The 15,336-nt window shown below is 39.8% G+C and overlaps 1 protein-coding gene across 2 annotated transcripts in view; it reads left to right on the forward strand.

Annotated features, from left to right (window-relative positions):
* Positions 1-15,336, forward strand: part of CRIPT (CXXC repeat containing interactor of PDZ3 domain) — a 47,381-nt gene that overhangs the window by 351 nt on the left and 31,694 nt on the right. The window contains exons 2-5 of one of the 2 annotated variants that reach the window (XM_085055024.1): positions 818-883; positions 1,273-1,327; positions 1,989-2,092; positions 4,177-4,673. In XM_085055024.1, coding sequence (XP_084911150.1) covers positions 818-883; positions 1,273-1,327; positions 1,989-2,092; positions 4,177-4,241 — 290 coding nt within the window. In that variant the 3' untranslated portion in view covers positions 4,242-4,673. Of the gene's footprint in view, positions 1-817; positions 884-1,272; positions 1,328-1,988; positions 2,093-4,176; positions 4,674-15,336 lie in introns of those variants that run through there. The other variant, XM_085055023.1, reaches the window with a different exon arrangement.

The following is a 15,336-nucleotide window of genomic DNA, read 5'->3' on the forward strand; positions in this document are numbered from 1 at the left end:
CCCTGCCCTGCCCTGCCCTGCCCTGCCCTGCCCTGCCCTGCCCTGCCGCGGGGGTGCCGCGCTGCCTCCCGCCGAGCGGCGGCCGCGGGTCCCGGGCGGCTCGGGGCGGGCCGCGGGTGGCGCTTCCCGGCAGGGCCCTGTGTGAGCTGTCCTTGTCCCTGCGCACCGCCTGTGGAGCGGGTTGATGCGCGTAGTTCAGATGGTTCTGTTCTGTGTCAGCAATAGCGTGGGCAGCAGGGCCGGGAGGTGGCTGTCGCCCTGTGCTCGGCACTGGTGAGGCCGCATCTCCAGTGCTGTGTTCAGTTCTCGGCCCCTCACTGCACAATAGCATTGAGGTGATGGAGCGCGTCCAGAGAAGGACAGCGGAGCTGGGGAAGGTCTGGAGCACAAAGGGTGATGAGGAGCGGCCGAGGGGGCTGGTGTTGTTTAGTGGAGGAGGCTCAGGCACGGCCTAGTCTCTCTACGACTCTCTGAAGGGAAGGCCCAGCCGGGTGAGGGACAGTCTCTTCTCCCAGGCGACAAGCAACTGGACAAACGGACACAGTCTTAAGCCGGGCCAGGGGAGGTTTAGGTTGGACATTCAGAAAAATTTCTTCCTAGACAGGATGCTTAGCCATTGGAATGGGCTGCCCGGGGAGGTGGTGGAGTCACGGTCCCTGGAGGTGTTTGAGGAAAGGCTGGATGTGGCACTCGGTGCCATGGTCTAGTTACATGTGGTGATCGGTCACGGGCTGGGCTCGATGATCTCAGAGGGCTTTCCAGCCTGATTGACTCTGTGCTTCTGAACTTCTTTCCTTTGTAATGTTTCCTTATGTAGGTGAGAAGAAGCTTGGGACAGTGATCACTCCTGATACGTGGAAAGATGGTGCAAGAAACACTACAGGTAACCTCGGGAAGGTTTAACAACTTGGTTTTGAGGTTGGGCACCTCAGCCATGTCAGCATCTTAAGATCAAGACTTTACATTACTAATCAGGTTAAATATTAACTCATGTAGTTTTCCTCCCATGCTGATTTAATGCATTGGGAATTTATTTGCCCAGAACTCTTCAGTATTGAACTTGTCATTTATCCTTCCTGTATGGGAGGATAATACACAGAGTATTTAAACAGAGTATAAAGTGTTCTGTTGTCCTGTCCCCTAATGCTATGATGTATGTTTTATCTCTCTTTGTGACTTTATTTGCATGCATGTAAAAGTTGTAAACTGAGCTTTTTAAAGTCTGTTTGGAACTGAGAAATTTATTTGGTTTTGGATTTATTCTTTTTGTAGAAAGCGGTGGTCGCAAATTAAATGAAAACAAGGCATTGACCTCAAAGAAGGCAAGGTTAGTATTTAACACTGATTTTGGCTAAAAACATCAGTTAGCAAACTGAGGCCTGTTTCCTGCATACCTGGGCAGCCACTAAAAACTTGTCCAAAATACTCTTAATAAATAATAATTGTGGGGATTATGGTATTTGATTAGTCACTAAAAATGCATCCATACATATTTCATGGGTGTCTTCTGCTCAGTTATGGAGTGTGGGCAAGTGCTTTACTGCAGTTCTCACTAAAATTGCCAGGATTTGATGCTTTTATAGGAGAGAAGCTGGGAATGCTTATTTTCTCTGCTGATATTGCCAGGATAATCTCTTGAGCATTTCCTTCACGTCTGAGGGACTTTCTGTTCTGCAAGGGGGCAGGATGCTGCTGGAAGGTGTTTAAGGTCAAAGTCATGTAGTATATTAATTAACAAAATACATTTTAGTTCTGCTTTCGTTAAGTTTTTGTCTGTGATGGAAGAAGTGTCTCTTAATGGGGAAAGTGGGAACTTTTCTGCATACTTTGTGCAGCCTATTATAAATAATTCTTGTATGTCCATTTTCTAAATTACAGTTTTTGCTGGAGTTTCTGACTGTGCCCTCTGGCTTAGATTTTTTTAGGACAAGGCAGAAGAAATACTTTATTTCAAGGTGTATAAATAAAATGTTTTTCCTTTTTCCCAGGTTTGATCCTTATGGAAAGAACAAATTTGCAATATGTCGGATTTGTAAGAGTTCTGTCCATCAGCCAGGGTCCCACTATTGTCAAGGATGTGCCTATAAAAAAGGTGAGTTTCACTAAGTGCTAAAATACCCCAGTCTGGCTTGAAACCAGAGAGGAAGTAGAACACTTGAATTTGTAATTATGAAGAGAAGGTTAAAATGAGATTTAATTGCTATCTTCAGTTACTGATAGGAAGGCACAAGGAACATTGAGTCAGCTCTTCTGAGGTGCACAGTAATAGAATAAGAAATAGTATACACAGGTTAGAATGTGGAAAACTCTCATTACATACAAGGAAAGCAATTTTTGAGTGTGGGAGTGATCAAATATTCCAATGACAGGTACCATCAGAGGTTGTGGAATCTTTACAGGAGGTATTCAGAGCATGACTTGAAAAGTCCTGAGCCAGCCTTATCCAAATTGGCTGTGTTTTGAGTGGGGCAGGACTAGAGACTGATGGAGATGCTTTTAAACCTGTGCCATTCTGTGATTCTGCTTCTTTTAGAATGTTTCTGGTATCTGAAACAGTAGATTTTGGAAAATAACTCTAAGCTTAATCTTGGCAATTGCATAGAGAACTGTCATGTAACAGGTTTGATTTTTCTTAATTTAAAAACCCCTAGATTTTTGTAAAACTCCATTGCTTGTTGCTGTTCCTTTTCTGCTCCCTTCTCTCCTCTCCCCTTTTTACAATAGCTAAATCTAAAATTCCTGAATGGGACAAAAGCATCATTAGCTCAGTTACATGATTTAATGCCAAGGAATCCTTATAGCACATGCAGAGAACTGGTTTTTAGATGTAGAGCTACAGCTCACCAGTAGTAAGTTTTGTTTATGAAATTAATGGTTCAATAAATATGTGCTGTGTCACTGAGTCAGTGGTTTTAGCAGCCTGCTGTAGGAATGTTGCCTGTTAGGTGCTCACCAGATGGCTGCCTGACTCCCATATGGTAGAACCTTGTTCTCTTTCTTAAATTTATGGCTGGTGTGGGTGGGCTTCAGGATTTGATCTTTGTCTGCTTCCGTATCCTCCCAGGTTGAACCTGTCTTCTTCGTAAAATTAAGAACTTTCTAAGTGCTTTAGGTTCTAGCTCTGACCATCAAAGATGTCGTTTCTTGAAGCAAGTGCAGTCGTACAGCTCAGTGCTTCAGCTGTTGTGTATCTCTGAAATTGAGAGGCAATCTCAAGATAATTTCTCCTCAGTTTAGACCTGAAGTCACTATTTAGTGGGCTGAATTTTGGTCTCCAAAGTAAATCATGTGGCATGTTCCCTGCTGGTCTCTTTCCTTCTGGACTAGGTATGTGTCCAGTCATGATGTCAGCATAAGAAAGCACATGAGAGAGAGCAGGAGTAGATGCCACTTGATGTTTTTTGTGTACTGGTGAATGGTTGTGTAAAATAAGATGTGGTCCTACCAGGTAAAAGGTTTAGCACCTTTCTGCTTTGGAAGGAGAGGGAAGGATTGAGACAACCCACCTCTCTGCTGAACTTGTGTACGTTTTGCTGAGTTAGTCTTCTGACTTGAAACTCTTAGAGTTTAGGACAAAGTCCTTTGGGACATCAGTGTTCACTTCAACTCTCAAGTATTCTTGGTGTTCACTGTTTTTCATTCCTGCTCTATAAATACCTTAATTCTATGAAAGTGTATTCTAAACTTTCTCAAATGCCTGAAGTCCCCCACCTGTTAAATGCCCCATTTAGCAGTCAGTTTGTTGGTGACTATATTTTCTTAGCCCTGCTACTTGCTGTCCATGTCGTGTCTTGTGTGGCTACAGGACTTAAAACAATTAACAATACAGCATTTTTACCTCTTTGTCAGATATGAGCCTTTCTTGGCTCTCTTCTGGCATTCCAGCAAATTATGGAGGCTTCGGGCAGTATTGTGAATCGTAATGCTCTCAAAATAGAGCTTATTTTCTTAAGTGGAAATATTACACATATGCTGCAAATACTAATTTGGATTAGGAGTCATAATATTACTTCTAAGTTTGCAATGTCTGTTGAGAAAATGCACAGTTGGATTGCCAATGAGAGCTCATTTGAACAATTTTTTAAAAAAGATCCGTACAAAATCATAGCAACTGTATTTTTGAAGAAAGACTTAAATGATTTTAAAGTAATTTACACACTTTTTGTGTGCTTATAGGCATCTGCTCAATGTGTGGCAAGAAGGTCTTGGATACGAAGAACTACAAGCAAACTTCTGTCTAATTGTATTGATTGGTCTTTTTATGAACTTTAGCTTCTGCGTCTTTGTACAGTAGCTTTTCTCCAAAATCATTTGTGAATATTACTTTCTGGAAGATAGTACCTTTACTTGAAATGGGAGGTAAAATGGGAGGCAAACAAGCCAGATTGTTAGCCTAAAATGTACATAATATTTGATTATTGTTGTTTTAGCACTTATATTAACTGGTATTTAAAGGTAATGATTTTCAGCAACTGACACAGTTCAAAGGGAATGAGAAGATCCTAGTGGATAGGTTGAAACTATATTGCCATCATAACACAGATCTTTGAGGTGAACCCTTTTTTTTTTTTTTTTGCCTAACACAAGTCTTCTGCTTATGTCATGGTAATGTTTTATAGATGTATAAAATATGAGCTTGCATCACCTCATTAAAGTATCTTCATTTAGTTCTATGCCTGTAAGTATAATGATTCTCATCTCACACTATTACAGCCTTGCTCTTCAGATTTTAATGCAATTGTCCTGTTGTATTTTGTTTCTGCCTACAGTATGGTTGGTTAAATCACAAATTGTTAAGCTACTGAAATCTAGTGTGTTGCCGTGCAGGTTCTTTCCTTGGCATTGTTGTGGTTTAGCCCCAGCCAGCAACCAGGCCCCATGGAGCTGCTCACTCACTCCCCCACCATTAGGACTGGGGAGAGAATCGGAAGGGTAAAAGCTTGAAAACTTGTGGGATAAAGACCGTTTAATAAGCAAAGCAAAACAAGGAATTAATTCACTGCTTCCCATGGGCAGGCAGGTGTTCAGCCATCTCCAGGAGAGCAGGGCCCCATCACTCATTACAGTTTCTTGGGAAGACAAACACCATCACTTCAAATGTCCTCTCCTTCCTCCTTCTTCCTCCCACTTTGTACACTGAGCATGATGTCATGTGGTCTGGAATATCCCTTTGGTCAGTTGCAGTCATCTGTCCTGTCTGTGTCTCCTCCCAGCCTCCCAGGCAACCCCAACTTCCTTTCCATTGTGGAAGTGCAACAGGCAGAAAAGGCCTTGGCTCTGTGTAAACCCTGCTCAGCAATAACAAAAACACCTCTGTGTTATGAACTCTGTGTTCAGCACAAATCCAGAACACAGCCCCAACAAGCCACTGAGGAAAACTACCTCTACCCCTCTAAAACTAGCACAGGCATTAAGACTGATCAGCTATTCCCTTGTTAGCCTCCAAGTGGACTTTACATATGGCATGGGCTGGCCCAAAGCAATAAAATAATGAGCATCAATTTCTAAATGTCACAGTCTTACAATTTTTTAAGTCAGTCTGGCTTATAAATACTTGTTTTGAAACTGGCTCTTGAATTCTATGATGTAATTACTTACATACATGTCAAATTAGAAAGATCAAAGCAGGCTGCCTGCTTTTCAGCTCTGGTTTGATACAAGACTTGAAGTGAGTCTCTGAACATGAGAGGCTGAGTGTGGCTCTGCAGTTCTTTTGTCCTTTGCTTAGTTTCTACCTATTAAAGTAATTCCTGTTATGGAGCATAATAACCACTCCGTTTGCATGCATTGAAGAGAATGGTACTCTTAATTCAGGGTGTAAGTGTTTACACCTATTTATGCATTTACTCTTCTCTGCAACCTCCTCTTCGCAGTTTTGTGCATCTGCAGCTGTCTTTCAACTGTAACAGAAAAACTATCAATGGGAATTTCCTTATGAATAGATACTCTGTTTTAGGTTTCCTTCTGTTCTCATATGTATTACTGAGGAAACTGCATGACTAATGGCAACTGAAAAATTGCTGTTCTTTCTGTGGGGCAAAATGAAGAATACTGGGCATATAGTTACCCTCTTTGCTGTTGTCTTCCTGCCATGCTGTAATTGTGCTGCAAGTAGCCCTCTGAAGGCGATTGTCTGACATATCCTGTCATCCTTTACTGTCCATTGTTGAGCATTTATCACCAAAGTTTCTAGTTAAAATGAGTTGCTTCCTGCAGTTGCTAAGAGGGTAATTATTTTTAGGATTTTGTATTTACTAAGAAGTTTTGTCAGGATAGTGGAATGAGCTGGGGCTCCCAGAAGAAGAGAGGAATGCTGTCACTTTTTATTGGAAAAGCTACTCCTACTGTAACAATTGAATGGAGGTACATGGTTTAGCTAGCTGGTGATAGCTTGGTGCTGGCCACTCGTTTCCAAACACATCAAGGAATTCCCATATTAGTGTATATCTCTATGATACATCTTTTGGATGGGGGAAAAGAAAATGTCTGTAATAGGCTTCAAGTTTTGCTGCAAGCCTTGTCAGCAGAGTGTGTGTTAATTTCAGGTGGCAGATTTTCCAATAATTCCTGAACTCTTCACCCTTTGTGGGTATGTGCTATAAGATTGATTGATTTTTTGCTATTCCGTGAATAAAACTTATTGTCTTCCTAGAACTGGCCAGTATCTCTATTTCAAATTCATGACATCATAATTCTTGAATGAATTGGTATGAATTGAATGCTTATTGCACTCTATAAATACTGGCACTGAATGAACTTTTACCTCATTTTGTAACTGATTGAAGAACAACAGGAATTTAAATAATATGATGCTTTGTTCATAATTGTTTTGTGAATTGAGCTTTCATACATTTATGTCCTATTACTGGGCAGCTGCTTCTGCCTGTTAGAATCTATTTTTGTTGTTAAAGAAGGACAGGTTTTTATTTGGTGGGGTTTATTTTTGATGGTAGATACAAACTCTTTTGTTTTTCTAGTGATTTGTATGTGCTCAGGATCTTTCATCTCTAACTCTTGAAGCTCCTTAGCCTCATGAGAGTTTCAGTTCCCAAGACCTGTAAAATTTGCTGATATAACAGTCAACTTTGAGAAAAGCTCATTTTCCAAGCATTGTTTTGAAGCCTCACTACTTTAAATTTAGATCGCAAGCCATCCATCTCCTGAACCTCAGAGATGTACCACAGTTCAAGGCAGCCTTGGCAGAGAAGCACGTAAGAGTAGCTATTAAGCTTATATACACCCTCAGTATAATTGAATTGTCATATAAAATTATATTGTTGATGCTAAAAACATTTTGTAAGCATGGGATATCTTTCCTGAGACATTATGCAGTGAAAAACAAAAGAAAATTTGTAATGGAAAGTTGCCAATTTTGTTTAATGTACTGAGAAGAACACAGTAATATTCCCAGATGATCAGCCTGTCCTCTAAATCACAGGTTACATAAGAGATTTGTGCTGCCAAATTTAGTAGGATTAGAATTTTCCTTGGTACTGCTAAATTCTTATACTGTCCTTGCTGTTCCTGTGTATTCATTGGCCAGAGCTATTACTGAGCTAAGGATTTTGGTGCAAATTATTAAGAGAACAGATTAGCTACATAATGTTACCATGACTGGAGAAGCCAATCAGATGAAAATTGAACAGGAGCTTGTTGAAGGGTCCTTGTTGTGTCAGGGTGTTCAGGTGTTCTCACATTCTTCCTCATCTTGTTTTGTTTTTGGTTTTTTTGACCCTGCTCTTCCTGCTGCAGAAGCTGGAGAAAGGACCATCCAATTATGATCATCTGGCGATATAGTTCCAAAACATTAAGACTATTTTAATTGCTTACTTGTAGAAGTGTTGGTGGTGTTTTTTTCCTTCTTAGGTTCATTTCGTTCCTTCATTAGCAGAATAAAAACCAGAAAGACTTTTTCTTCTATACAGGCATGTCGCTGACCACTTTGCATCCAGTTTTTCTTGAAAACGGCCCAGGCTTGCACCAAAATCTTTTTTTTCCTTTTTTTCTTTTACTTTGCCAAAAAAAAGAAAAAAAAAAAAGAGAAGTACAGGTTTCAAATGATAAGTCTGTTGCACCTGTTTGTTCTGGCATCACTCATATCCTCAGCCCATCTCTCTGCAATGCCTCTGCACAAATCTTCCAGTTGTGCACCACCCAGAGTTGCTTATGCCATGACCCTCTGCCAATCTCCCCATAGTTCTGGGCAAGAATGGCTGGTGCCTTTGTATTATCAATGTTCATAAGAGGTGTGTGCAAATACTGAAAGACAAACAGCTGTTTGAAGTAGTGCAATGGACCATGTTGCCTTATTTTCCCAATACAAAGCTGTAAGTTTCCCAGACACAGAAGATTCCCCAGCATGGGAGATTCATTATTCATTGAAAGACAGTGAGCCAAAAGCACAAGCTCTTTACATCTAGAATGACAAAATTTAGTTTATGATAGGGCCCTTGTGCTGTGAATAAAATTCTGGAGCTACTGAAGTCTTTAGAAATCCCATTGACAAGTCATTGCTTTTCCTGGATTGGAACTGGGCTTCCTGATCTCCTGTAAGTATATATGGCCTAAGGATGGCCCTTTCTGTCATTTGCTGTGGATGTTGGGGAATCCAAGAGTGGTTTTTGGGATGTTGGTCAGTCCCCAGGCACTGACCTTCCCTTTGCTTAATACAAGTGTCTACTCAGCAGTGGTTCTGTGTGGGATCACAAACATAGCTCCTTTGCTTAAGAGTTTCTTACCAAATCACTGGTTTAGAAAATAAACGTGGCCAGGTGCAAAATGAAATAGTGGTGACAAGAAAACTTACCCTGAATACCATGAGAGAATGAACACATTGCTGCATCACAGCTGAGGTTTGCTATTAAGCAGAAGTGTTACTGCTCCCAATCAGCCAAGCTGGTTGGACAATATGAGAAAGCCTGATGGCAACCCTAACAAAGAACAGAGCCAAGTGTTTCTTTTGTGGGGATTATAGATGTGCCTCATATGAAGACCAGTTGGTTTTGGAACTGCTTGTCTTCCTCCCAGATGTGTGCTTTTATGGAAGAAGTTATCATCTGAAATTCATCAGGAACTGGGTTTTTTTTACCAGCTTTTATGGGAGGAACCATAGTTCACTTTGCAGAAAAGTGTGTTCATCCTGTCTGGCTAATGCAGAAAATGTAAGTGCTCTGTTGACAGGGAGTACTTACTCTTGCACTTGAGGGCAACAAAGAAAGCTGTGTTGAAGGAACCTGGAAGAATTTGAAATCTTTCCAAGAAACTGAAGGAAGAGATGGGTGAAGTATTCTCCATGTGGGTATTGCTAGTAAAGATTACTTCATTACATGGTTCAGGAAGACACTAGTGACGCTTGGTTTTTTGCCTTGATGCCATTCATTTGTGATAAATAGCAAGTAGATTTTTTCAGGCACTGGTAACTCAGTGACCAAATAACTACCTAATTAAGCAGACATTTTCAGACTGGCTTTTTAGTTTTCTACTCTTTCTCAAAGCTACTCCTTCCTTTTTGTCTCTCACTTTGCACTAAAAGATGCAAACTGAACTTAGCGATGTTAGTGACTCATTAGGCATAAGCACTTCCAGCAAATGTACTTGCTGTGTGCTCATCTGCCAAGTGCCATTGGGAAAACAAATGTTGAGGAGGGCTTGCTTTCTGTGTCATCACAGTTAGGATGATTAAATATCAGTATTGTTAACTGTTTCAGGTCACATACAATCTCATAGGACTCCCGTTTGCCATTTTCTACTGGCTAATGGATCTCATCACATGCATCTTAAATAGATCATAGCCAGCCCAATCATCAGCAAATCATTACTGGCTGTTGAGTTTTGGTTGTTCCTTTTGCTGCCATAGAAGGTAAAGATTTTAAGTTGATACAGCTCCCAGATTCTGTCATGGATATTTACTGTTATGATATGTTTACTACTGTTCAGTAACGCAGCAGTGCAAATAAGAGAATGTGTGACAAAAGGCATGGCTCTCAGGGAGCTGGTTTCTAGCCCAGTCCAATTGTAATCTTTTATTGATTAAAATATTTAAATGCTAATTGGATTAAGCAAAGACTTTATTCTGTCAGCTTAAATGTCTCTTTCTATTGGAGGCTTTTGAAAAAGTGATGACATGATATTTCAGTGATGAATAGCTTTCATTTTATAGCTTTCAAAAGCATTGTTTCCTAAAGGATGGGAAGTAAAAAAAAGTGATATAAGGGAACAGTTGTTCTACTGATTTTCAGATTGGTTTGGTTTGGTTTGGTATTAGGGTTCCAGAGAAATCTTTAACAGATCAGGCATACCTTGTTTATGCAGTCGTGTCAGCCTGAATTTGAAGAGAGCCTGAAGCCATGACTGAGTCGCTCTACCTTAAAATAGATCCTTGTCTGGATATTGAGATCTTGGTAACATTAATTGCTGCCCTTATCATCAGAATATGTGAAATATAAATTCAGAGACCCACCAAACTGGCGCATTTCCCAGCCTAGCTTAGGAATAGTGGACAGGTAGGTAGATCACTGTGGATTTACATAAATTTGGTAGGGCTGCTGTGGAGAGGAAGAAGGGGACATCATGTACTCAGTCCATGTGGCATCCTGCAGTGCTGTTATGGAGGCACGGGGCAGAGAAGCTCCTGGTGGTAGCTCTTGAAAAAAGTGTCTGCTAGTGAGGGCAGCAGAATTCAGGTTCTAGGAGTCAAAGTATTAAAATTTAATTTCTGTGGCAAATTCAAAAACATTACAAATAGCGAACTGTGTAAGGGAATCTTTGAAGCTTCTAGGAAAACTTTGTAGAGAAAAGCAAATGCAATTTGTTTCTCAAGCTTTTGCTGATAATATTCACAAATTCCCCCTCCCTTTTTTTTTTGATCCAGATTTCTTGGCTAACATACAAGCATATATTACTGGTGAGCTTTGAGTAAGTGCAGCACTGATAGTTGCACTGAATTAAAAATAAACAACCAGGTATTATGACACATTATTTAAAAAAAAAAAAAACCCTGAGATTTTAAAGGCTGTCACATTAATTATAAAGAAGAAAACTTCTAAAATTATTTATCTCAGCTAAATTAAAAGCAAATGATCATGCAAATATTAACTATGCTTGCAATCTTCATGCTTTTTTATTCTATGAAGTATTTCTGGAGATTGTTTTTCTTTTTCAGAAACAGCTGGCAGCCAGGGACAATTTTTTCCAAGTTTTAAGTTTGTTTAAGCAAATAATTAAAAGTTTCAAGTTCTTTCCAGTATGAGACTATATATGGCAAGGTCATGAAAATTCTTTGGAAGTGAATATATAGGTTAGCCAGGTTTTGACAAGTGTGCTTGTCACATGCTAGCTGTGAAATGCAATTCTACAAACACTGCTCAACCATAAAGTGCCATATGCTCTGGCTTTATTCCTGCCTTTATATTCATAATGAAAAATTCACCATTTGGATTGAGGGAGAAGATGGTAGGACTAGAAACAGTAAAAGTGTGTGGGACACAAGTGCACACTTCTGGCACTGAGCACTCGGTCAGCATTCATTTTCCCTTACAATCCCACAGCAGGTGGATAAATAAGAACCACCCAGCTGGTTTGTCCAAGGCTGATGCAGAAGTTGGTGTCAGGCTGGGGTTAGAGCTCGCTGAAAAGAGCTGTGGCATGTGTAGATTGCTGGGAGATGGCTTGTCTCTGTTTGTCCTTTCTGTGTGCAATACTTTTGGTACCTGTGTGACCAGGGCACACAAAGACAGGAGTTTGACACAAGAAGTGCTTTAATGAGGAATTAGATAATTTGAAAAACAAATACAGCATAGGTTTCGTTTGGGATTTTTTTCCCCTCAAGGTCCATTCAGACAGTTTTCCATAACATTTCTTGTGTGTGTTTAAGTTTCATTCCAGTACTTAATACTTTGGGCTATGCAAATGTTATATTTGTGTAAACACTTTCTCTGTATAATTGGTCAGCCTTCAGCATTGACTAAAGTGAGGTAGGAAATTTGACATTTATTGAACATTTCATCTGTAAAACTGTCATTCAATTTATTCTTACTTGAAATGTATGGATTATGATATATAATCCCAATTCTGCCAAAGATTAAGGCATATCCAACTTCTTGTAGGGTGTTTTCTCAAGGAGATGGGTCAACAGAATTACAGTGCATTGAAGAACAGCTGTATCTGAAAGTACATTTACATTTGAAAAATGCTATATTCATAAAACTGGTAAAGCAAAGAATGCTAAATAAATCAATAATCTGATAGGAAAAAAACCAACAAAATGTATAGAAGATAAAATTTTGATTCAAATTCAAGCTAGCAGTCAGATTTTGTCACTCTTATTGATGAAGTACAGTATCTCTCTCCCAAATATTGCTCCTCATTTGGTTTAGAGGTGCAAAAATCTAAGGGTAGTTAGGGACATAATTCCCATTGAATTTACTTCATTGAGAATGAATTCTCACATTAAGCTGTGTAATAAGGTACTCCACACTATGAATAAGGTACAAAATGTGGCATATCCAAACAAGTGGTATTTTTTATATACTGTCACTATCTGATTTACTGCTACTGCAAGTTTATTTCCAGTAAAATGTAATAAAAATTCAGCTTGCCTCTCGTGGGTATATAGTGATACAATAGAAGCTGATTTTTTGTGTTACCTTGTTGGTTCTGTATTCCCTTCAAAAAGTGAGAAACTGCTTCTGAGCTGAAATTTCTAGCTAGTGGTAAAATAAAGTGCCTTCACTGGAGGAAGGAAGCAGCTTATTAACTGATGACTGAACATTTTGGACACATCAAAACAAGCTGATTGTGCAGTACTGATATACATTGCATGGTACTTCATTGCATGATACAGTATATCATTCAACCCTTCTCCAAGTTGTCTTAGGAAATTGCTTTAGGCTAAGGAAAAGGATTAAAAATGTTTTTTGCAGGCTAAAAAAATACACATTTGTCCTCTGCAGAAGGCCCCATAACATGTATGCTGTCTGTAATGCTCTCTGTACTAGAGCATCCTAATTTCACAATATAGAAGCATTTGTGTGGACGAAAGGGACAGTTCTGGAGGAGAATGGCTCTCCACAACCACATATCCATATTTTGTTGTAGTCCACTTAGCCAAATTTCTGCTAGTGACTTTTAGGTATGGGCACACAATTGCCTTGCTGTTTTTCTTGTGGGCCATGAATTCCAAAGGGCAACTTAACCGGCAGCTGTTTCTGAGGCATTGTGGCATGTTTGTCTAACCATGCCAGCTGGGAATTTTAGCTGGCACCCTAATTCTAGAGCCAGAAAGGATAGAGGATAGTGGAAAAGTAGATTACATCAATCTTGTATTTTCTGGCTGTTCATAGGCAGAATGCTGTCTGGGGAGACCTTTTTTAATCATGGCATCTTTTAGAAAGTAACCCATAGAATCCTTTGAACTTGGGCCAAATCCTCAAGAGCAGGGCTTAATGGTCTGAATCCTCAAAGATGTTTAGTCATGCAGTTCTCCTTGACATCTGGGTAATGCCTGTGTGTCTTTGGGAATATGCAGTTAAGTTTATCTTCTGTAGGCTTTGCTAGTAGGTGGGATGAGTTGGTTTGGTTTTTCTTGTGCGGGAATGAGTAGGTTGTTTTAGATTCTGACTAGTAGAATGTTACAGTGACATTATGCTGCAAACAGTGAGAGAATACCTCATCTGATTTTTTTGTTGGGTAGCTATGAATTAAATACTTTTATTCACTAGCAAGAATTTTAGGAGACTGCAGGGTGCTAACAAAAAGTGAGAACAAAGCTGTGAAGTAGTTGTTTCTCTGATACAGTTTCTCCAAACATAACACAAACACCACATATGGTAGCCAGTGTCTGGCAATTGTTTTTACTGTTAGTGCTGTCAAACTGTTGGAGTCTGTTTCCATTTAATTCTTGATCAGCATGAGAAAATTCGTCTTTGAATTTTGAATCTTCTTGCAAGTCTGCAAAATAATCACAGGACATTTAGGGGTGGAAAAAACCTCAAAGTCTTCAAGTTCAAACTTTGACTAAATACCACCATGCCCACTAAACCATATAACAAAGTGCTAGGTCTACTTGTATTTTGAGCACTGCCAGGGAATGTGACTCCACAGCTTCCCTGGGCGTGCTGTGCCAATGCTTAAAAATGTTTTCAGTGCAGAAATTTATCCTAATATCCAACCTGAACCTCCCTTGGCACAACTTCAGGCCGTTTGCCTTTTTTGATGCTGGTGACTGTCCTGTTTGTCAATGCTGAGCAATACAATGCATATGTATCCATAAAGTGATTTGTTAAATCTTCAATCAGAGTTTAATATTCTAAAATATTATGTCTGGATAAAAGTTCACAGCAGTATCATTCTTAACTTTTTAGAACAGCTCTGAAATGCATTTTTGTGCAGATAAGCAGCAGTGCCCATCTCAAGGCTGAATATCCCATGCATGAATTAGCCTAAAATGAAACACTGGAGCACCTATGTCTCCTCTGTGGAGCTAGCTGCAAATGACTTCACCAAGGTGATGCAATTTGGGTCCAAAATCAGCTTTGGCAGCTTGTACTTGTGAAGTAGCAGGAGATGGTCCTGCTGTGCTCCAGGCACACACCATCACATTTGAACATCAAGTAATGAAGTGAGATGTTGTAATAAAAGCATTTGTTTAATGCTTTGAAAAGCCAGTAAGTGCAGTACCAATGTGGAGTACTGGGCTGGTAATATAAATGATTGTACACCACCATAGCTAATCCAAAAGGGCATTCAGGCTTATTCATAATATCCTATGTACTAGTTTCCATTGCTATATTCTTTGTAGAATTAGCTCTCAAAATATTTTTGTTTCAAAGATACTCAGCTGCTATTACAGTTTAGATTATGTGACTGTTGTGGCAGTTCTGGGGTGCATTCAAAGAAGGGATTAGGGACTCCCAGGCCCATTTGTGAAATACAAGCCTCACTTTCTGCAGTTGAGCTATGGTTGAACCCATTTGCTCCTCCCCTCCAGCCAAGTCTATGAAGTCAGAGTTAAGCCAGCACCCACTTATTTTAATACATATTTTAAACATTGATAAATGTTATGATCTTCTAAGGTCAACATATGAAAAGCTTTGCTTTGTCTGTAATATATCTGTCAGCCACAACAAAGAGATCTTATTTTATAGTGTGATCTATTTCCAATACATTATCAGCCTTGCTATCACAGTCATCAAGGAACCTCCAAAATCACAGTCTGTTCCTTGCAGTTACAGGAGGAATACAGTAGGGTCACTGGCAAATGCTATTTTTGGCTTTGGGGTGTATGGACTGTTTTTTCAAGTGTAGGGAGTATGCTTGTTATTTAAGAGCATCAGCCCC

The sequence above is a fragment of the Lichenostomus cassidix genome, chromosome 3 (assembly GCF_008360975.1).
Source record: "Lichenostomus cassidix isolate B80296 chromosome 3, HeHo_3.0, whole genome shotgun sequence".
NCBI lineage: Eukaryota > Metazoa > Chordata > Aves > Passeriformes > Meliphagidae > Lichenostomus > Lichenostomus cassidix.